We start from the raw sequence: 21,595 nt of genomic DNA, 5'->3' as shown, positions 1-21,595 counted from the left end.
CTCTCACTAATACACTGCATCACATTCTCTTCACTAGAGGGGCTCTCACTAATACACTGCATCACATTCTCTCCACTGGAAGGGCTCTCACTGATACACTGCATCACATTCTCGCCACTCGAAGGGCTCTCACTAATACACTGCATCACATTCCCGCCACTGGAAGGGCTCTCACTAATACACTGCATCACATTCTCCCCACTAGAGGGGCTCTCACTAATACACTGCATCACATTCTTTCCATTGGAAGGGCTCTCACTAATACACTGCATCACATTCTCTCCACTGGAAGGGCTCTCACTAATACATTGCATCACACTCTCTCCACTGGAAGGGCTCTCATTGATTTACTTCCTCGCATCTTCTTGCTCTGTAAGGCACCATAGATGGTGCTAAATCGTGTAATGGGCAGCTAATAGTGACATTTTCACCATTCATTAGGGAAATTTTGTGATGTTTTATCAGCCATGGGGGCACTAGGGCGGCGTCTGCCCCCCCATTCCCCTCTGAGTCCCCCAGTGGCCTGTGCTGCTTGCTTGTTTTAATTTTGCTGTCAGTACTATTAACACTGTGTAGGCTATATATGTGTCTGTGTCTTAACATATTTTCTTTTTCCAGGCTGAACAGCTGTAATCTCACAGAGACATGCTGTGACACGTTGGCTTTAACTCTCAGATCAAACTCCTCTCCCCTGAGAGAGCTGGACCTGAGTGACAATGACCTGCAGGATTCAGGAGTGAAGCTGCTCTCTGCTGCACTGGGGGATTCACACTGTAAACTGGAGATACTGAGGTCAGTCCAGTTTGACCATACAAATACTAAACTGGCACTTTAATATTATAAAGTGTTTCTGTGGCTGCAAGGAAAGTCAGAGAAGCGAACCACTGCACTCACACCATTTCAATACCACTAAGCAGGTATCAATTTACACTTTTTACTTTCCAGTTCTTTATATTTTTCAAAAAAGAGGACATGATACATATGTTTTGTTTTAGTATGGTGATAGTGATTTAATATTGTTATAGTATATACTAGAGTAAATGCATGGGCTGGACTGTTTGTACATTTTATATATTTATGCCTATTTACTGTATTTCCTCCCTGTTCAATGACAATAAAGACTTTCTGTTCTGTCCTATTAATGTTCTGCTTCAGCGTCACCCAAAGCATAACTGAGTAACATAATGAAACCACAGTCTGGTGGATTAAGTTAAATTTACTTTATTTCTTTAGCTGAACATAACAAACACAATGACACGCAATTATTGTGAATAACAATCATTTAACTGGAGACAACAGACACAAAGAGACAAACTGGAAAATGTAATTATATCCCGGTACTAACCTGCTTCAGTGGTTTACAGTAAATAAAATAATTTATTTATTTAAAAAATGGAATTTGTCTTATTAAAAAAGTACCCCCCCACCCCACTGTAAAAGATATGGTTACGACCCTTACAGACAGAAAGGGCAGGTGCCCAGGCACCCTTATCCCCCCACCCCACTGTAAAAGGTCTGGTTAGATGGTGCTAAATCGTGTAATGGGCAGTTAATAGTGACATTTTCACCATTCCATAGTGAAATTTTGTGATGTTTTATCAGCCATGGGGGCACTAGGGCGGCGTCTGCCCCCCCATTCCACTCTTAGTCCCCAAGTGGCCTGTGCTGCTTGCTTGTTTTAATGTTGCTGTCAGTACTATTAACAATGTGTAGGTTATATATGTGTCTGTCTTAACATATTTTCTTTTTCCAGGCTGAACAGCTGTAATGTCACAGTGAAATGCTGTGACTCGCTGGCTTTAACTCTCAGATCAAACTCCTCACCCCTGAGAGAGCTGGATGTGAGTAACAATGACCTGGAGGATTCAGGAGTGAAGCTGCTCTCTGCTGGACTGGGGGATTCACACTGTAAGCTGGAGATACTGAGGTCAGTCCAGTTTGACAGTACAAATACTAAACTGGTACTTTAATATTATAAAGTGTTTCTGTGGCTGCAAGGAAAGACAGAGAAGCGAACCACTGCACTCACACCATTTCAATACCATTGAGCAGGTATCAATTTACACTTTTTACTTTCCAGTTCTTTATATTTTTCAAAAAAGAGGACATGATACATATGTTTTATTTTAGTATGGTGATAGTGATTTAATATTGTTATACTATATACTAGAGTAAATGCATGGGCTGGACTGTTTGTACATTTTATATATTTATGCCTATTTACTGTATTTCCTCCCTGTTCAATGACAATAAAGACTTTCTGTTCTGTCCTATTAATGTTCTGCTTCAGCGTCACCCAAAGCATAACTGAGTAACATAATGAAACCACAGTCTGGTAGATTAAGTTAAATTCACTTTATTTCTGCAGCTGAACATAAGAAACACAATGACACACAATTAATGTGTATAACAATCATTTAACTGGAGACAACAGACACAAAGAACACTGGAAAATGTAATAATATCCCGGTACTAACCTGCTTCAGTGGTTTACAGTAAATACAATAAATTATTTATTTAAAAAATGGAATTTGTCTTATTAAAAAAGTACCTCCCCACCCCACTGTAAAAGGTCTGGTTAGATGGTGCTAAATCGTGTGATGGGCAGCTAATAGTGACATTTTTACCTTTCCATTGGGAAATTTTGTGATGTTTTATCAGCCATGGGGGCACTAGGATGGCGTCTGCCCCCCCATTCCCCCTCTGAGTCCCCCAGTGGCCTGTGCTGCCTGCTTGTTTTAATTTTGCTGTCAGTACTATTAACACCGTGTAGGTTATATATGTGTCTGTGTCTTAACATATTTTCTTTTTCCAGGCTGAACATCTGTAATCTCACAGAGAAATGCTGTGACTCGCTGGCTTTAACTCTCAGATCAAACTCCTCACCCCTGAGAGAGCTGGACCTGAGTAACAATGACCTGGAGGATTCAGGAGTGAAGCTGCTCTCTGCTGGACTGGGGGATTCACACTGTAAGCTGGAGATACTGAGGTCAGTCCAGTTTGACAGTACAAATACTAAACTGGTACTTTAATATTATAAAGTGTTTCTGTGGCTGCAAGGAAAGTCAGATAAGCGAATCGCTGCACTCACACTTTTTACTTTTCAGTTCTTTATATTTTTCAGAAAAGAGGACACGATACATATGTTTTGTTTTTGTATTGTGATAGTGATTTAATATTGTTATACTATATAATAGAGTAAATGCATGGGCTGGAATTTTCACAGTTACATAGCAAAGAAACCTATATCACATTTGCTCAGGTGGAATTGCAGCAAATAAAATACTCTTTTATTTTGGGTAACTGCTGCATGGGCACCTTCCTGTGTCACATCAGCCACCTGTCAGCTATGAGAGATGAATCACTCCTGTAATCAGCTCTCACTGCACTGTACAGATCTGTATGGACCACAATGTTTAAAATGTTCAAGTCTATCAAAGAGAATTCCTGAAAGTACTGTTGCATTCATAATTTGTTTCAAATAACTTTAAAATTCATAATTTGTATAATTTAAACATAAAACAAGCCTAGCATCAGCTTGGCTGGAATGAGAACTAACACAGCCTGCCAGGCCTGCATTGGCTGTTGGGGATGTTCACATCTCCTCCTTTCAGAGTTACTAGTCAGTTTGGGGCCACCTGGCAGAAAGATGGCTGATGGCTGCAGTGGAAGCAATTTTGTTGGTCTGAATATGTTATGGGAGGAATTACATATCATTTTTGCATTGCTTAATAAAATAAAAAATCTGCATGTCTTAAATGGATGAGAGATGGATATAGGGCTCTCGAAGGAACAAACAGGCACGCTTAGGTTCACTCAAAAAACACTTTAATACAAGTGATACAAGATAACCTCGCATTAAAATCAATATCAATATATCAGTCGAAACAATGCAAAACAAGCATAAAATAGCATGAATCATACGAATATATGTATGTATATAAAAGCAACAATAAAAATATACATAATGCGAATTTATTATCATGAGCGGTGAAAGCTTTAGGTCAGTGCACAGATACAATAGGGGTGTGTCAGCTTTTGACATCCACTGTACACATATTCTCCTGCTGCCAGTGTTTTCACAGCCAGAACATGGGAGGCTCTGTACTGTACAGCCCTCTCCTTGTGGGGATCGTCAGCGATTCTCCTCGGCAGTCAGATGGGGGTGTTTCCCAGCTCTGTTCTGATCCGGATGTGAAGGTTAATCTTCACCAGGTTAGTCTCCTGTGTTGGGTTAGGAGGCAGGAGACACAGGGTTGCAGTGGACACCCCAAAAGGGCAGTGTTCATTTTAGGGGACAAAGGGGTTACATTTAGAAAGGGCACACGGCTCCTTGGTGACGGGCTGAGCAGGTGGGTGGCAGCAGTCCTTTCCGTGTGGTCATCCTCCAGGCCGTCTGTCTTCAGAGAGAGAGAGAGAGGCGACAAGCGGCCTGCTCACCAGTTGGCCTCTCCCCTGCTGTCCATGGCTGGTTCATACTTCACACACACGCGGACGCACCATCACAGTGAAGTAATTTTCATTGTGGGGTTGTCCACGATGCAGGCTTTGAATCATACTGGGGGAGGTGATCCTGCCCCCTCCCTGGAGCTATTATCAGCTGCTGGCCGCCTCCTGTTGGCAGTCCTCACTTCCTCACGGGTGTTTTTGTGGCCGACTGTGGGGATCCTGCGGTTTTTGTCCGGCCCTGTGGTGCCGATCGTCACCCTTTGGAGTTTAGCCGACTTTCCTGCACTGGTGACGTCACCCCAGGGCCTCATCCTCTCTGCCATCAGTGACCTTCTTGTGGCAGGAGTCCAGGGAATGTTCTAAGTTCTAAGTTTCAGTGAACTGTGTGTAGCAGCCGCAGGAACAGAGGCACACAGGCAAAGTTAGGTGTAGAATATTACCCCTGAACGGCAGCTTTTTATCACGAACAGGAAGAACAGGGATGGAGGAAAAGGGGGAGGTGCTGATGGGCTCTTTGTCTGGTGGGTCCAGGCCAGTGGCTGGTCACTTTTGGCACATCAGCACTCAGGTCTAGCTCCTCTCAGCTGATTGAGCTGGACCTGAGTGACAATGACCTGCAGGATTCAGGAGTGAAGCTGCTCTCTGCTGGACTGGGAGATTCACACTGTAAACTGGAGATACTGAGGTTAATATTACTGGGAATTCCACACTGTAACCTGTAATTACTGAAATCTTAATTGAACTCATCTGAAATCATTTAATAAAAAGTAATACTCATAGTAGTGAGGTGTTTTTATCTGTTGGAAAGATATTGTCTGTCTCTCTGCAGGCTGTCAGGGTGTAGAGTAACAGAAGAAGGCTGTTCTTCCCTGGCTTCAGCTCTGAGGTCAAACCCCTCACACTTGAGAGAGCTGGACCTGAGCTACAATCACCCAGGAGACTCAGGAGTGAAGCTGCTCTCTGCTCTACTGGAGGATCCCAGCTGTAAACTGGAGAAGCTGAAGTGAGTACAGAGTGTGTGTCTGACACGCTACAGATACTTATGCATGTATGTGAAGAGGCACCAATAAATAAATGGATACAGCAGCACTATGTCATTCTGCTTCTCCTATAGTGTGGATCACGGTGGAGAGTGCAGGACCAGACCAGGCTTACAGAAATGCAAGTGTGTTTGCATGTTTTTTTTTTTTAATAATACCATTAATGCTATGTTATGGTTGTATTCACACAATTGTTGTGATGAGTGTGACTTTTTGCACTGTGTGTAGATGGATTTCCATGTTTGTGTTTAGGTGAGTTTCTGATTGTGTGATTTTGTACAACATCCAAATGAGAAAAATAAAACATCAAAATCATCACCGAAAACACTATCAATTAATTTAGCCGTTTTTAAAAATATTTTTCACAAATTATATTTTTTATAGCTGCTCATATTGTCTTTGTGTGGGAGTGTAAGATGGTTAAAATATATTCTAATGTAGTTGTACATCTTTAATTTCACAAAAAAAAAGAATCCTTTGCATTTTTCACATGCCGTGAGTGTATGTTTTCTGTGTGAGATTCGCTAGTATTGTCCTAAGACGGCTGCCGTAGGCAGTGACACTGAACCGTCACAAGTGAGAAATGTGAATCTGCATTTTTACAGGGTGATTGTGGAACACTCCTTAATATTCACGAAAGAATATTCCTAAATGGCCACTGAATGCCTTAAACAAGGGGTGACCAATTCCAGTCCTGGGGGGCCAGAGCCCTGGACATTTTGGGGTTTCCCCCTCATTTAACACACCTGAATTCTAGTGATGTGTCGGTCGCGAACGAAACGGCTCTCGGAGCCGGCTCTTTGAAGAGAACGATCGGAGCCGGCTCCCGCCTGTGAGCCGGAGTCAGAGCCGCTCTTTTTCTTTCTCTATTTTTTTTACACCCGCACGGATTGGTCAACTACACGATGCGTGTCTGCACTGAGCAGGAGGGGGAGGGGCGCTGCTACAGGGTGCGTTCGACTTGGGCTTTAAGTCGCCTTGCTCTTCTGATGTTTTTGTACCATATGACATGGTCACGGATGGTGACGTTTTGCAGCGCCGGCTAAAGTCTGACAAAGCAAACTAACCATGATGCATTGCGTTGGGACCAGAATGCAATGCCTTAAGCCAGCGCTGCAAACGGCAGCGTGAAGTCGAACGCACCCACAGATAAATACAGCAATCGTACGCGCAGACAGAGAAACAGGAGGGAAGGAGGCGCGCGACAAAATGAGTGACTGCAGGAAAGGGAGTAAAATTTGGAAACGTTTCAATTGCATAGATAATACAAAGTCAGAGTGTAGAGCTTGCAAGGTTAAAATCTCATATCGAACAGGCTCTACAAATAACCTGCATTGGCACATGAGAACTGTACATCCATCAGTGCAGTGGGAAGAAAAAAGACAAGCAAGTGAACCTGCTACTAATGAAAGAGACAGTTTGTCTACTGCAGTTTGTCAATGTCTACACCGTTATCCAGTACAGCACCACAACCACCTAGACCTACAACCTAGAGCTCTATGAGACAGTTTGTGCAAAAAGCTATGACTCCAGTGAAACAGAAAACAATTGATGAGGAACTGGCTAAAATGATTGCACTGTGAATTCAACTGCTTGTGCTAATTACTATACAGCTCTTGAGCTGAATCATTTATGGTGGAACAGGGAAAGAACTAAGCTACACTGGGCTCCAGCCCTCCAGGACTGTATTGGGGTAGCCCTGCCTTAGACAGAAAAAACAGGCAGCGCATGTCGATGTTCACTGGCCAATCAGGCAGTATTATATACATATTAATGAGCCAGCCAATCATGTAGGGCTTCGCTCATGAATATTAATAAGATTTCCCGAACTACCCCGGTACAAGAAATTTGCGCCCGGGACACACTGGGATGTGTGGCGGAAAATATCGAATTTAATTTCGGCGCCCATGTTAACAGATTAGAACGACCACATGCCTGCACAAGATGCGGAGCACAAGCCTCATCTAGAATCACGTGCGCGGTAAGCGGTTCTCTATGGAAGCGTATTACATTCATTTTATTTATTTTTCTGAATTAATGAGATGACCTTTTTGTTTTTCATGATGCGTGATCTGTGTAGTTCAATCCGCTTTTATTGATGGTTTGTAGATGGTATTATCATTAGTTTGCCGGCTTTGCGCGGCACCTATTCCGCCCCGCTTGACACTGCAGTGTTACAACACCTGCACCAGCGATATTAGATAAAAGAATACTAGTTAGCGATCGAATTATCCAATGCAGAAACGAGCAAAAAACGTATTAATTTATACATTAAATGTAATTGGGGTACAAAAATATTTGTCTGCTTTCGCACTTAAGCGTAACTTCCATGTTAGCGCCAGTGCTTGCGATCAACCAACCAGGAAGCTATGGCGGTGCGAAAGCGCCTATTTCTGCAGAACTCCTAAAAGATCCCCGTCAACCATCTGATAATTCCCTAACGCATAAAAATGCAAAGTTACTAGGAGCTGGATAAGTCGAGGTACAGCGGACTTCCTCTCACTTCCATGCATGATAGCTGGTCCAACCTTTCCACTGAGAGCAGGGGCGTCAGAAGCATTTTGAATGGGGGGGCACACACACTAATATTTTATGTTAAATGTGGGTGGTGGGTTCCAAACGAATAATTATGAACTATGAGAAGGACACGTCCCCCTCAGATTTAATGGCGGCGATGCGCATAACTGAGAGGTATATGATACACTCTTTTGTAAATCGATACCGCATGAACAACTCACTATTGCTTTAAAAATCATTTGAGGGGACATTCTAAAACGCTTAATGTGAAAAGGCTTAATGTAACTTGATGTACCAAAACAGCCACCAAAAATCACCAAATTTGTCACACATATATCTGGCTATAAAGACTTTCACCTGACAAAAAATCAAAACCGAAATACAAGGAATATGGACTTTATCTCACGTTAAGCGTTTTCCCCTTCATTGGCGCCCATTATAAGGAAAAGGCTTAAAAAGCAATGGGCACGAGGCAGGGAACAACCCAGCATGGGGGGGCAGCCCATCGCAGGACACACTCACACACCATTCACTCACACATGCACTCACACCGGCAATTTAGCAACTCCAGTTAGCTTCAGCGTGTTTTTGGACTGGGGGGAGAACCGGAGCACCCGGAGGAAACCCCACAACGTGGGGAGAACATGCAAACTCCACACACATGTAACATAGGCGGAGATTCGAACCCGGGTCCCAGAGGTGTGAGGCACCACCATGTCGCCCCCTTAATGTATCTTAATATACCAAAATAGCGACCATAAATCACCAAATTTCTCACAGACATATCTGGCCATAAAGACTTTCACCATTAAAATTGTAATATAAGTTCACATTGCTTCCCTATATTTTACTGGGGAAAATTCTTACTTTCAGACGAAGTAAGGAAATGGCCAATCACAAAAAATAAAGCACCCAAACGGATCAATGAAATTAAGTGATGTAATCTGAAATAACGGACTCAACTATTTAAGACTACGCCAGCAGCGATAAGGCACAATCGTCCTGTTCGGAGCATCCCGGAAATCTTTATAAATTAGTATTGCAAATTCCAACAGTCTCTTTCTAGGCTTATCTCTTAACAGCCACTTGAGATTTACATGTTATTGGTGAGATTTATAGTAGTTACAACAATAGTTATTATATATTTATACATATATACAAGAATATTTCAATATTGTCATAGTTCTATTCTTGCAATTCGCCAAAGTCTGAGTTTATCTTGTCTCGAATTTTCCTACATGGGATTCTTTCCTCTGATCTCAACCAACAAAGAAATACAGTCATGTTTTCCATAAAACTACAAGAGACGTAACATAAACCTCCTCGAGGGCTGCTTTACATATGACTGCTAATCCATCTTTATACTTATTTTAAATTCACTGGTGCAACGGACTTGAATTTAACTAGGTTAGAGTGGAAATTAAACTAAGATTAACAAAGGTTTAGATTTAACCAAGATTAATTGTAAACTAAATTTAAACTAGGTTTAAACTTATACAGGATTAGTAGATATTGATTTAATCCAATTTACAAGTTAAACCATGTTGGTTCAACCCAGCCTAATTGTTAAATAATATTACTTAAATGTTCGGTTATTGATGACCAAAGGTAAACTCCCTGTAGAAAGACAGAGCAGCAAGGCGCCGCACGCGCCGGCTTTAGCGGTTAGAAAGAAAGACACTGACTTTTAGTATTGATCTTATGCGCGGTTTTGCGGTAAATATACTTGTGGTGAATGTGTCTGATGAATGTCGCTGCCTGGTAATTTTATTCACCCGTAATTAAGGTGTTAGTTTAGCTCGCGCCACATTGTGGCGGCTCTTCCCGCCGCCGTCGCGCGCCCTCCGACATTTCCTGAGCTGTTTCATAAACTTCAGTTCCCGCTTCCTTAGGGGAAGTTGTGCTGTTTTTATATCGTACAGAAACATAAAGTACAGGCGGCCCGATGGGATTAATCGCTCTTCCTCTTGCCTACAGACTCCTGCCAGCTGACGCTGGACCCCAACACAGCAAACAGATACCTGTCTCTGTCAGAGGGGAACAGGAAGGTGACATGGGGGGCAGAGCAGCCATATCCTGATCATCCAGAGAGATTTGACCGCTACCCCCAAGTTCTGTGCAGAGAGAGTCTGACTGGTCACTGTTACTGGGAGGCTGAGTGGAGTGGAGATGAAGCCTGGATAGGAGTCACTTATAAAGGAATCGGGAGGAAAGGAAGGAGTGATGACTGTGGGCTTGGATTCAATGACAAGTCATGGAGTCTGTGCTGTAATACTGACAGTTACTCTGTCTCTCACAATAATAAACAGACTGTCATACCCATAGAGCCCTCAGGCTCCCGCAGAGTAGGAGTGTATCTGGACTGGGGGGCTGGTACTCTGTCCTTCTACAGAGTCTCCTCTGATGGACTGACCCCCCTGTACAGATTCACCTCCTCATTCACTGAACCCCTCTATCCTGGGTTTGGGGTTTTTATAAACTCCTCAGTGTCACTGTGACGTGTTGCTCGTTCTCCTGGCAAAAAGGTGTAAAATCTCTGCTTTTCAACCATTATAATCCTTTTTACTCTGAAATGTATGTTTAACTAAAATAATTGCCTGTGTTCAGTGAATATATTTTTATAGTTTTTTTTTCTCTAACTAAATATACTCCTGATGAGTGGGGGGGGGACTTTCCCTCTCCCCTGTATATGTACATTTTATATATTTATGCCTATTTACTGTATTTCATCCCTGTTCAGTGACAATAAAGGCTTTTTGTTCTGTCCTATTAATGTTCTGCTTCAGCGTCACCCAAAGCATAACTGAGTAACATAATGAAACCACAGTCTGGTGGATTAAGTTAAATTCACTTTATTTCTGCAGCTGAACATAACAAACACAATGACACACAATTAATGTGAATAACAATCATTTAACTGGAGACAACAGACACAAAGAACAATGGAAAATGTAATTATATCCGGGTACTAACCTGCTTCAGTGGTTTACAGTAAATAAAATAATTTATTTATTTAAATAATTAAATTTGTCTTATTAAAAAATTACCCCCCCACCCCACTAAAAGGTCTGGTTAAGCCCCCGTCAGACAGAAGGGGCAGGTGCCCAGGCACCCTTACCCCCCACCCTACTGTAAAAGGTCTGGTTAAGCCCCCGTCAGACAGAAGGGGCAGGTGCCCAGGCACCCTTACCCCCCACCCTACTGTAAAAGGTCTGGTTAAGCCCCCGTCAGACAGAAGGGGCAGGTGCCCAGGCACCCTTACCTCCCCACCCCACTGTAAAAGGTCTGTTTAAGCCCCCGTGAGACAGAAGGGGCAGGTGCCCAGGCACCCTTACCCCCCACCCTACTGTAAAAGGTCTGTTTAAGCCCCCGTGAGACAGAAGGGGCAGGTGCCCAGGCACCCTTACCCCCCCCCCCCCCCCCACTGTAAAAGGTCTGGTTAACCCCCATCAAACAGAAGGGGCAGGTGCCCAGGCACCCTTACCCCCCACCCAACTGTAAAAGGTCTGGTTAAGCCCCCGTCAGACAGAAGGGGCAGGTGCCCAGGCACCCTTACCCCCCACCCTACTGTAAAAGGTCTGGTTAAGCCCCCGTCAAACAGAAGGGGCAGGTGCCCAGGCACCCTTACCCCCCACCCTACTGTAAAAGGTCTGGTTAAGCCCCCGTCAAACAGAAGGGGCAGGTGCCCAGGCACCCTTACCCCCCCACCCCACTGTAAAAGGTCTGGTTAAGCCCCCGTCAGACAGAAGGGGCAGGTGCCCAGGCACCCTTACCCCCCACCCTACTGTAAAAGGTCTGGTTAAGCCCCCGTCAGACAGAAGGGGCAGGTGCCCAGGCGCCCTTACCCCCCACCCTACTGTAAAAGGTCTGGTTATGCCCCTATCAGTCAGAAGGGGCAGGTGCCCAGGCACCCTCACCCCCCACCCTACTTTAAAAGGTCTGGTTAAGCCCCCGTCAGACGGAAGGGGCAGGTGCCCAGGCACCCTTACCCCCCCACGCCACTGTAAAAGGTCTGGTTAAGTCCCCGTCAGACAGAAGGGGCAGGTACCCACGCACCCTTACCCCCCACCCTACTTTAAAAGGTCTGGTTAAGCCCCCGTCAGACGGAAGGGGCAGGTGCCCAGGCACCCTTACCCCCCCACCCCACTGTAAAAGGTCTGGTTAAGCCCCCGTCAGACAGAAGGGGCAGGTGCCCAGGCACCCTTACCCCCCACCCCCACCCCACTGTAAAAGGTCTGGTTACGCCCCCGTCAGACAGAAGGGGCAGGTGCCCAGGCACCCTTACCCCCCCACCCCACTGTAAAAGGTCTGGTTAAGCCCCCGTCAGACAGAAGGGGCAGGTACCCACGCACCCTCACCCCCCCACCCTACTTTAAAAGGTCTGGTTAAGCCCCCGTCAGACGGAAGGGGCAGGTACCCACGCACCCTCACCCCCCCACCCTACTTTAAAAGGTCTGGTTAAGCCCCTATCAGTCAGAAGCGGCAGGTGCCCAGGCACCCTTACCCCCCACCCAACTGTAAAAGGTCTGGTTAAGCCCCCGTCAGACAGAAGGGGCAGGTGCCCAGGCACCCTTACCCCCCACCCTACTGTAAAAGGTCTGGTTAAGCCCCCGTCAAACAGAAGGGGCAGGTGCCCAGGCGCCCTTACCCCCCACCCTACTGTAAAAGGTCTGGTTATGCCCCTATCAGTCAGAAGGGGCAGGTGCCCAGGCACCCTCACCCCCCACCCTACTTTAAAAGGTCTGGTTAAGTCCCCGTCAGACAGAAGGGGCAGGTACCCACGCACCCTTACCCCCCACCCTACTTTAAAAGGTCTGGTTAAGCCCCCGTCAGACAGAAGGGGCAGGTGCCCAGGGACCCCCCCCCCCCCCCCCCGACTGTAAAAGGTCTGGTTACGCCCCCGTCAGACAGAAGGGGCAGGTGCCCAGGCACCCTTACCCCCCCACCCCACTGTAAAAGGTCTGGTTAAGCCCCCGTCAGACAGAAGGGGCAGGTACCCACGCACCCTCACCCCCCCACCCCACTGTAAAAGGTCTGGTTAAGCCCCCGTCAGACAGAAGGGGCAGGTACCCACGCACCCTCACCCCCCCACCCTACTTTAAAAGGTCTGGTTAAGCCCCTATCAGTCAGAAGCGGCAGGTGCCCAGGCACCCTTACCCCCCCACCCCCACCCCACTGTAAAAGGTCTGGTTACGCCCCCGTCAGACAGAAGGGGCAGGTGCCCAGGCACCCTTACCCCCCCCACCCCACTGTCAAAGGTCTGGTTAAGCCCCCGTCAGACAGAAGGGGCAGGTGCCCAGGCACCCTTACCCCCCCCCCACCCCACTGTAAAAGGTCTGGTTACGCCCCCGTCACACAGAAGAGGCAGGTGCCCAGGCACCCTTACCCCTCCCCACCCCAAGGGTAAACGGTCTGGTTACGCCCCCGTCAGACATTCATTATCTATTGCAGATTAACATTCTATACAGTGTCTGTAGTCAGTTATAATGTCTCTCTATCAAGCAGCTGCCATATTTCTTACACCCACTGAACACGTCAATTAGAAGAACAAGCGTTCCTTCCGGAAATAATGGGTACTTTTCAATGATGCCACTAGGTGGAGACAAAACATAGAGTACTAGATATTAGGCGTTCAGAATTAAATTATAAGAAAGCGGATCTATGCGCAATATTTATAAAATACCATGATTACTTCATTTTAACGGGGCACTTCTTTTTATGCCACCTTGTAAATAGCAGTCATTTGTGTTCTTTCTCAATAAAAAATCAATAATATTATGAGCCATAAATTATCCGTATATTTTGTAGGAACAGACATCGCGGGGCTGAACTTTCCCGTTTGAGATGAATGTGATGTTGCCGTTTCCTGCCGGGTGACTTTTAAAAGTCCACGACAGCCGCGGTTAGATGGAGCGTGTGCAGCGGCCATATTTACATACGAATACAAGCTGATCACCAAGACTTAGTTTGTGGTTAATTAATACCGAAGTAACAGCATAATACTACATTATTTGTGCTGCCTCAGGTAAAGTGTTACCGATGAGAGAACACTTTGAAAATCAGTAAATAACATTTTCTCTTGCCCTGACTTCATGTCTAAATCACACTGATACGTTTGAATAGATTATCATGTTTCCTCTGGTTATTGCACTTACCACACACAATATGAATAAAATGTAAGTGAACCGAAAACTCCATGCAATGAATCAGCATTTTGTGAGTGTGTATCAAGTGCTGCACCCCATACATTAGCAATGTATTTAGTTTTGTTAGCCAGCTACAGATATCTGCGCACACATTACAAAGCCCATGCAGATCTGCACACTCGGGGGGGCCACAGATTCCTTTTTTTTCCTGCCCAGCACCACCCCCCCCTCTTCAGAGGACAACTTTATTTTAAATTAAAATTTACAGTATAAAGGGGCCACAGATTCCTGGTGAACAAACGGGGGCCTGGCTGTGCCCCAGGTGCAGGAGACCACAGCCTGGCTGATGTCCTCATTCTCCCCCAAATCCATCAGCTGCAGAGGCCACAGCTGCAGGGCCAGGAGTGGGAGGCCAAGGGGCAGAAGCTGCCCAGATAAGGAACTACCCTTGGGCAGGGCATGGCAGGGGCATCCCCTGGGCAGGGTGCGGGCTCCATCCTCATCCTCAGAGGGCCGTGGAGAGCCAACGGGCAGAGCAATGGTACAGTGAAGGGGGCACAGTGCTGATTGGCAGAGCCAGAGATCAGGCAGCGGAGAGACCATCTTGTTCACGAACAGCCAGGGATCAGCCAGCGGAGAGACCACCTCGATCACGAACAGCCAGGGATCAGGCAGCGGAGAGACCACCTCGATCACGAACAGCCAGGGATCAGCCAGCGGAGAGACCACCTCGATCACGAACAGCCAGGGATCAGCCAGCGGAGAGACCACCTTGATCACGAACAGCCAGGGATCAGCCAGCGGAGAGACCACCTCGATCATGAACAGCCAGGGATCAGGCAGCGGAGAGACTACCTCGATCACGAACAGCCAGGGATCAGGCAGAGGAGAGACTACCTCGATCACGAACAGCCAGGGATCAGGCAGCGGAGAGACCACCTCGATCACGAACAGCCAGGGCTTTTTGGCTGTTTCACCTGAGTCCATGGGAAATGGGGGGAGCCTCAATGCCTCTAGATGCAGGCAGAGCACCTGGGGAGGCTGCTGGACCTCATCAGGGACCCTTGGAGCATCAGGGTGGAACTGCAGCGTGCTGACCTCCCTCTCCGTGTTGAATAGGCAGCCTTCCATCAGCTCAAGATCTTACACCTCTGCTCCATAAGCCAGCTCTCGCAGGAAATCCCCCAGCTCCTCGAGGGCATCCTCCAGCACCAGTCTGCTCCTGTCTCTGACACCTGCCCCAGAGAGCCCACCAGACCAGACTCCTTGCCACCACAGGAGGCCCAGTAAGGTGTCCACTCTGGCGATTTCTATTCACAGGCCAGCATTCTCCCCGAAATCCTCTGCCTCCTCCAGGTCACTGTTGCTCTTGGGGTTTACAAATGGGTTGTAAATGAGGAGGCACTATATACACCACAGATGAGGGAGCAGATGAGAGGCACCTGGGATCATCCACATGAGGATTAAAACAAGAGGCAGGCATAAAGGAGGAACAGGTGTGGCTCGTTAGCGCCATGCCATGGAGAACACGGGGGAAAAGGCATGCGGGGCGTGAGAGAGAGAGCAAGCTGACTTCGAAGGGAAGTCTATACTGCAGTTGTCCATACTTCAGCTTCCATGGTTCTGCGGGATATAAAGAGAAAATACAACACTGCTAATTTGCCTGCATTCTGTTTAAAGCTGCCTGCTTTGCCTGTAATGGTAGCCAGAGGGACGCCTTACTGGCTGCTAGAATCAGAACAGCTAGATGTAGATTGTTGTCTATTATGGAATCAATGTCATGTTATGGAGTCATCCTATGGGATCCCAGATCTATCATAAAAACACATTTTGATGCCTGGATATGCCATACTTTTTCTAACCCTAACCCTAGCCTAGCCAGAAATAATGTGCTTTTATGACCACCTAGTGGACACTCTGACATTAAACTTCCAAACGTTATAGAGTTATTTATTCCTGGTGCTGGCATCACATAAAATGAGCTGCCATCTCCCCTAAGAATAAACTCTGTTACCCATGTAACGTGATTTAGAAATTCACACTGAATTCGAATACGAATGTTGAACGAACTGTTGTTATTCTAAAGAAACAAAATATCTACCTTTGGGGTTCTACACCTTCAGAGGTGTGCTATCTGCATATCTATATCTTTGTGACTCTGAACGGTGCTGTCCTACACCACGTAGAGCCTGTGTGTGGGATTATGTACTATTTTCGAAGCACAGTAAGTCAAGTACAGTATTTGGTTCATTGCTCTTTGATCGTCTCTTGATTCTTGATGCAAATATTTTCTCTGGGCGAGTGTGTCTTGTGTCTCACGTGTTCAGTTTTGCAGAAACAACTCTGTTGTTAAAATCTTTGGAAGAATCTGGGTTTATTATTATTGAAATAGGTTATAGTAAGATTTCCGAATGTTACATTGAATATATTAAAAATATATCATTCCACTTCCAAATAAATTTTTGTTGTAGTCCTAATTTCTATAATGGACATATTTGGAAAAAGACCCCAAAGGAGACTGTATTAAAACTTAAAACACTGAATAATAACACAAAATGTGTAAAATGTTATGTGAGATAGTTATGTAATGAAAGCCAAATGGTATGACTCAGGTCGCTTAAAATGCTTAAAAACGTAACAGTAATTTACATCCATCCTTCCATCCATCCATCCTGTCTTGTCCTATCCAGTGTCTCTAAGACGGGGCGCCAATATACATTTCATTATATGAAAATTACCTTATTATCAACGTTCAGATTATTACAGATTATTATTTAAGTAAAACAACTAAAGTTAACAGTTTTAATGATTTGGGTACTGGACGGTGAAACTTAACATTGTCTTTCTTTGGCAGAAAAACGTATCACCCTTCGGTACATAGGTGGACTCGGTTTTTTCCCCCTCATTGAATACTTTTGAAATGTTCCGTACACGACGACAATATATGTTTCTGGACACCCACCAACTTGTTTGTGATTCAAGTTTTCATTATTGATGCGATTTCGTGGTATTAAATCGGATTCCAGTCCACCTCGCCACCCATTATGTGTTTCGCTTTAATTTAAATTTGTCTACTTTGCCGTGTTTGCCAAAGTATTTCCTAGGTCGGTAATTGTTTTTCTCTCAACGACTAAAAACAACACTGAAGGTTACCGAACCAAGTAAACCACTTCCATTTGCTTTCCACGAAAAAAATACTTGATACAGAATTCAGGCAAATGCTTACTTTAGTTTCCATATGAGCTGTAGCGAAGCAGGATTAAAATGGGAGCGCTGTAATAAAAAGGAGGGGCAGAGGAGGGGCGATCCGCTTTTCTTTCTTTCCACTTTCCACTGTCAGGTACTTTAGAGATGATTGTGCTTTAAGAATCAGCCTCCATACACAGGCATGAATTTAACAGGTAAAGCTGATTCCGGATAACGGAATTTTATTATGCTTTCACTCTTTTCTGATTTACTTAATACTGTACAAATTCAAGTTTGCTAAGCTTGTGATAAGATTATTCAATTGAGAAGCGCTTACTATAATAATGGTAGTTTTATGAACTATTCTGTATGGCAGTTCTGAATGAAAATACTTTACGTTTCATGACCTTATTATACAAATCCCGTACCCTGAACAGGATGTAACACATAAGCCGTTATTAAATTAGACACATTTTTCACTTTGATAAACCAAAATCTATTTGTTTTTCTATTGGATATTGCTACATATGGAACCTGACAAGAATTTATAATTCCTTTATTGTAACTTACAATTATTAATACAATGTTGGCTTCTATCTTGAAAACAAAAAATGCCGTATAGTTAAATAAAAAAATCCAATGTTCTAATGTTGTTTCAATTAACAGGTTTTATATAAACAGCGCCAGAAGGGAGACTGACTCCAATAGGGACGGACTTATTATCGTGAAAAAGGTTTGTTTCAGTAGGAATACAGACTCACGGCAATAGCTGGAGATGTCCAGTGTCTTTCGGATACGGACCCTGATAAGGCTGGCTTTGATTATTCTTCTTGGATGTGGATCTGGTCTTTCCATTGGGCAAAATGACACGGAACCAGTGGTCCTGGAAGGAAAGTGCTTGGTGGTTTGCGACTCTAACCCGTCTGCAGAAGGAGGGGTCACCGATTCGCTGGGAATAACGGTCCGGTCAGGCAGCGCCAAAGTCGCTTTCTCCGCTGTTAGAGGAACGAATCACGAGCCATCTGAAATGAGCAATAAATCCATGACCATTTACTTCGACCAGGTCAGGTTTACTGCTACATATCCATCTGGTCATGTATTTTGGATCGCACAGATCCCCCCCCGTTTCAATTTTCAGAGCACAATAATTTCGTGTAGGCTATGGAATTGTGTCAAAAAAACGTCAGAAAGTCCCACGCCGGTTGAAAACACATGTAAAAACTGAAAGCTTCTTTAAAATCCGTTTTTTTTCTTATCGAATGTGGTTCTGAATATGTTTAAACTCAAAGTGCATTTGATGTTTTGCAGATTTTGGTTAACGTCGGCAATCATTTTGACTTAAAATCGAGCGTATTTCAAGCACCGAGAAGAGGGATTTACAGTTTTAATTTTCACGTGGTGAAAGTCTACAACAGGCAGACTATACAGGTAAACCTGCAAAGAAGCTGTCGGAGTTTGGTGCTTCGATTGCTGCAGGGCTGTTGACAACGAAGTGAAATATCTGTCTTTGATTTCCAGCTTTTACACCGCTTTCTTCCGTTAATCAGGTAAACCTTATGCAGAATGAATACCCGGTGATATCCGCCTTCGCTGGAGACCAGGACGTTACGCGTGAGGCGGCCAGCAACGGAGTACTTCTGCATCTGGAGAGGGATGACAGGCTGTACCTGAAGCTGGAGCGGGGAAACCTCATGGGTGGATGGAAGTACTCCACCTTCTCCGGCTTCTTGGTTTTCCCTCTATAACCAAATAAAAGGTTTTTATGGCAGTTGAATTGAGTATATGTAAGAATTATTCAGAATTATAGATTTCTAGGAACAACGAACGGTTTGGCATTTATGCAACAGCTTCATATTGCACTGTTAGATTTCTTGCTGAGGTTGATTTTTATCAAACGTTAAAATGGTTTACAAGTAAAAAAATATATACATTAATACCCAATAGCCCGTTTAACGGCGCATCTCGCTGAACTTCTTTTATCGCCCAATATCGGGACATCGTTAATCTTTCTAAAGCAATTTTTTAACATGCGAAATAAGATAAAAGACACATACATGTACGTAACTTCACGAGTTTTCTGAAAGCTGTGAGTATGGCGAAAGAGTTATTAAACCCCGAAGAAGGACTTTACAGAAGATGTGTGTCACCTATTATTAATGTATCCATACAGTGACGTTACTAATGTACGTTTGTTGTTAAATGTTTTATTTCGAGTCCGTTAAAGGCACGTGAAACCTGTATTAGGTTATTGATTGTTTCTGGACATATACGCGGAGATAAACCGTTACGGTGAGCCGCTATGCTAGATGGACCGCGGCCACGTCCCCACCATTCACGTATCTCAAAATACCCATCCTTGCGTAATCTTTCACCAAAGTAGTCTACAAACTACGGCGCCATTCTATTGATTTATTTTAAATCCGCATTTTATTTTCAGAAATTAATCATTTTTGGCCACCTGACAGCCACAACTCCCCAGATAGCACACATAGGCTGATGCCGAAATGACATTGATTCCATATCAGACAAAAAGGTTGAAACAACGTTGATCGTCAATGTTTCACTTTATATCAACATTGAATCAAGGTTTTGCCACCATCAATTTTTCAGTATTGAAAATCAATTCAGTTTCAACGTTGATAATTTAACACTGACCGTAATTCAGCGCATTTAACTATAATTCAACGTTGAAACAATGACTTGGTGCTATCTGGGTCACCTTGCGTTTTTAAAAAGTATACAGGGTGGACGTGAAGCAGTAAAATAGGCCTATATTTATTCAGCAGAACTTTAGTCCAAAGCGATGTACAGCTGAAGGATCAGAGCCAGGGTCGGTAGCAGCTTGGATTAAGGCCCCCTCTGGTATAGGAGTACTCTCTTGCCCATGGGATTTGAGTCCACAATCATCTGGATGTGGGCAAGGAGCACTAATCCATCGCGATACCCAGAATAATAAAACCTATGCTTCAGACTAATGCCTTGATCTTGTAGTCACCAAAGACCAATAGAAAAGATACGGCTGAAATTATATGGAAATGACAACGTTGGGCAAGTTTAAAAGAAAATAATGTCCGACACAGCTACAGCTGCAGGGCAGTACATTTAAAATGGCCTTCAGAGGTGGAATGGGATCGTTAAATTTAAAAACCAGCACAACTACAATGTCTACATGAGCTTAAATATATTTACAAAATGACAGTTCACACAATCAAAAGCAGAAATCAGATGGAGCCTTTGGGAAAACTTGAGTTCAATATTAGATCTTATTGAGGATAATATATAATGAAGTCCAGCTCCATGGAGCAGCCAGAACTTTATCCATCCATGTTCCATATCCGCTTATCCAGTACAGGGTTGCATTGAGGCTGGAGGCCATCCGAGGAAGCCCAGAGCACCGGGCAACGAATGACCTCAGCTTTTTTCCTCCCTACTGCTATTTCCAAAGTAAGGTTACATAAAGGTTACATGATGCTCTTTGGGTCCCACTTATTGTTGGTGTACGAAGAGGCAGGAGACCAAAAGTGGAAAGTCTAATCTGCAAATAAAGTGATAAAAACACTGGAAACCAAAAAACTGACCAAGCAAAATTTACTCATAACAAAGGCTCCAGCGAGATCAAAAATTAGCAGCGTAAAAATACGACCCGGTAAACCGCCCTCTTAAAAGTCGGAGAGAGTTCTTTGAAAGCCAGGTCTCTCTGCTGCCATCAGGTGGTGGAGCGACACCATGATCGCAAAGGCTGGAGCATCAGACGGATCCTCTAGAAATTGTATGCTGTTTGAAATGAACACTTATATATTATATATTTTGAGGGGACATCAACTTTACACCATTATACAACCTGTACACTGATTACTTTACATTCTATCAGAGTTTCATATCTTTAGCGTTGTCCCTTGAAAAGATATAATAAAATATTTACAAAAATGTGAGGGGTGTACTCACTTTTGTGAGATACTGTATATATTTCCTCCACCACCACCCCCCCCCCCCCCCGCGGAGGACTTTTATTTTTTCTCAACAGAAGGAGAAGGAGAGAGAAAAAAGGGGAAGGAGGATAGAGAGAGTGAGAAAAAACAGAGATAATCTGCTTCAATATCTGCTGAAGAAAAAGAATCAGCAGAGAAACTACAGCAACAACCAACATCTGTAGGAACTGCAGTGAAAACTGAATGTTAAATGTTGCTGAACAGCCCAGAGAACTAATATTACAATATATGTTTAGAAGGAACAGTCGATCAAGACACTGTGTGTCTG

General features: G+C 44.4%; 2 protein-coding genes across 4 annotated transcripts in view; both read left to right on the top strand.

Moving 5' to 3' along the window:
• LOC125740076 (NACHT, LRR and PYD domains-containing protein 3-like) overlaps positions 1-10,772 on the top strand; it is a 50,537-nt gene extending 39,765 nt beyond the window's left edge. For 2 of the 3 annotated variants that reach the window (XM_049010788.1, XM_049010786.1), the window contains one exon: positions 10,055-10,772. In XM_049010788.1, the coding sequence (XP_048866745.1) occupies positions 10,055-10,504 (450 nt within the window). In that variant the 3' untranslated portion in view covers positions 10,505-10,772. Of the gene's footprint in view, positions 1-618; positions 793-2,815; positions 2,990-5,278; positions 5,453-5,563; positions 5,611-9,983 lie in introns of all 3 variants that reach the window. The other variant, XM_049010785.1, reaches the window with a different exon arrangement.
• A 6,241-nt stretch (positions 10,773-17,013) lies between these two features.
• cbln2a (cerebellin 2a precursor) lies at positions 17,014-19,112 on the top strand. The gene is made up of 4 exons (XM_049010791.1): positions 17,014-17,553; positions 18,005-18,401; positions 18,647-18,772; positions 18,892-19,112. The coding sequence occupies exons 2-4, from the start codon at positions 18,114-18,116 to the stop codon at positions 19,081-19,083; spliced, it is 606 nt and encodes a 201-aa protein (XP_048866748.1). The 5' UTR covers positions 17,014-17,553; positions 18,005-18,113; the 3' UTR covers positions 19,084-19,112.
• Positions 19,113-21,595: the final 2,483 nt, after the last annotated feature.

The sequence above is a fragment of the Brienomyrus brachyistius genome, chromosome 4 (assembly GCF_023856365.1).
Source record: "Brienomyrus brachyistius isolate T26 chromosome 4, BBRACH_0.4, whole genome shotgun sequence".
In the NCBI taxonomy this organism is placed as follows: Eukaryota; Metazoa; Chordata; class Actinopteri; order Osteoglossiformes; family Mormyridae; genus Brienomyrus; species Brienomyrus brachyistius.
Note: the sequence above shows the minus strand (reverse complement) of the source record. Positions and strands in the feature narration are given on the sequence as shown.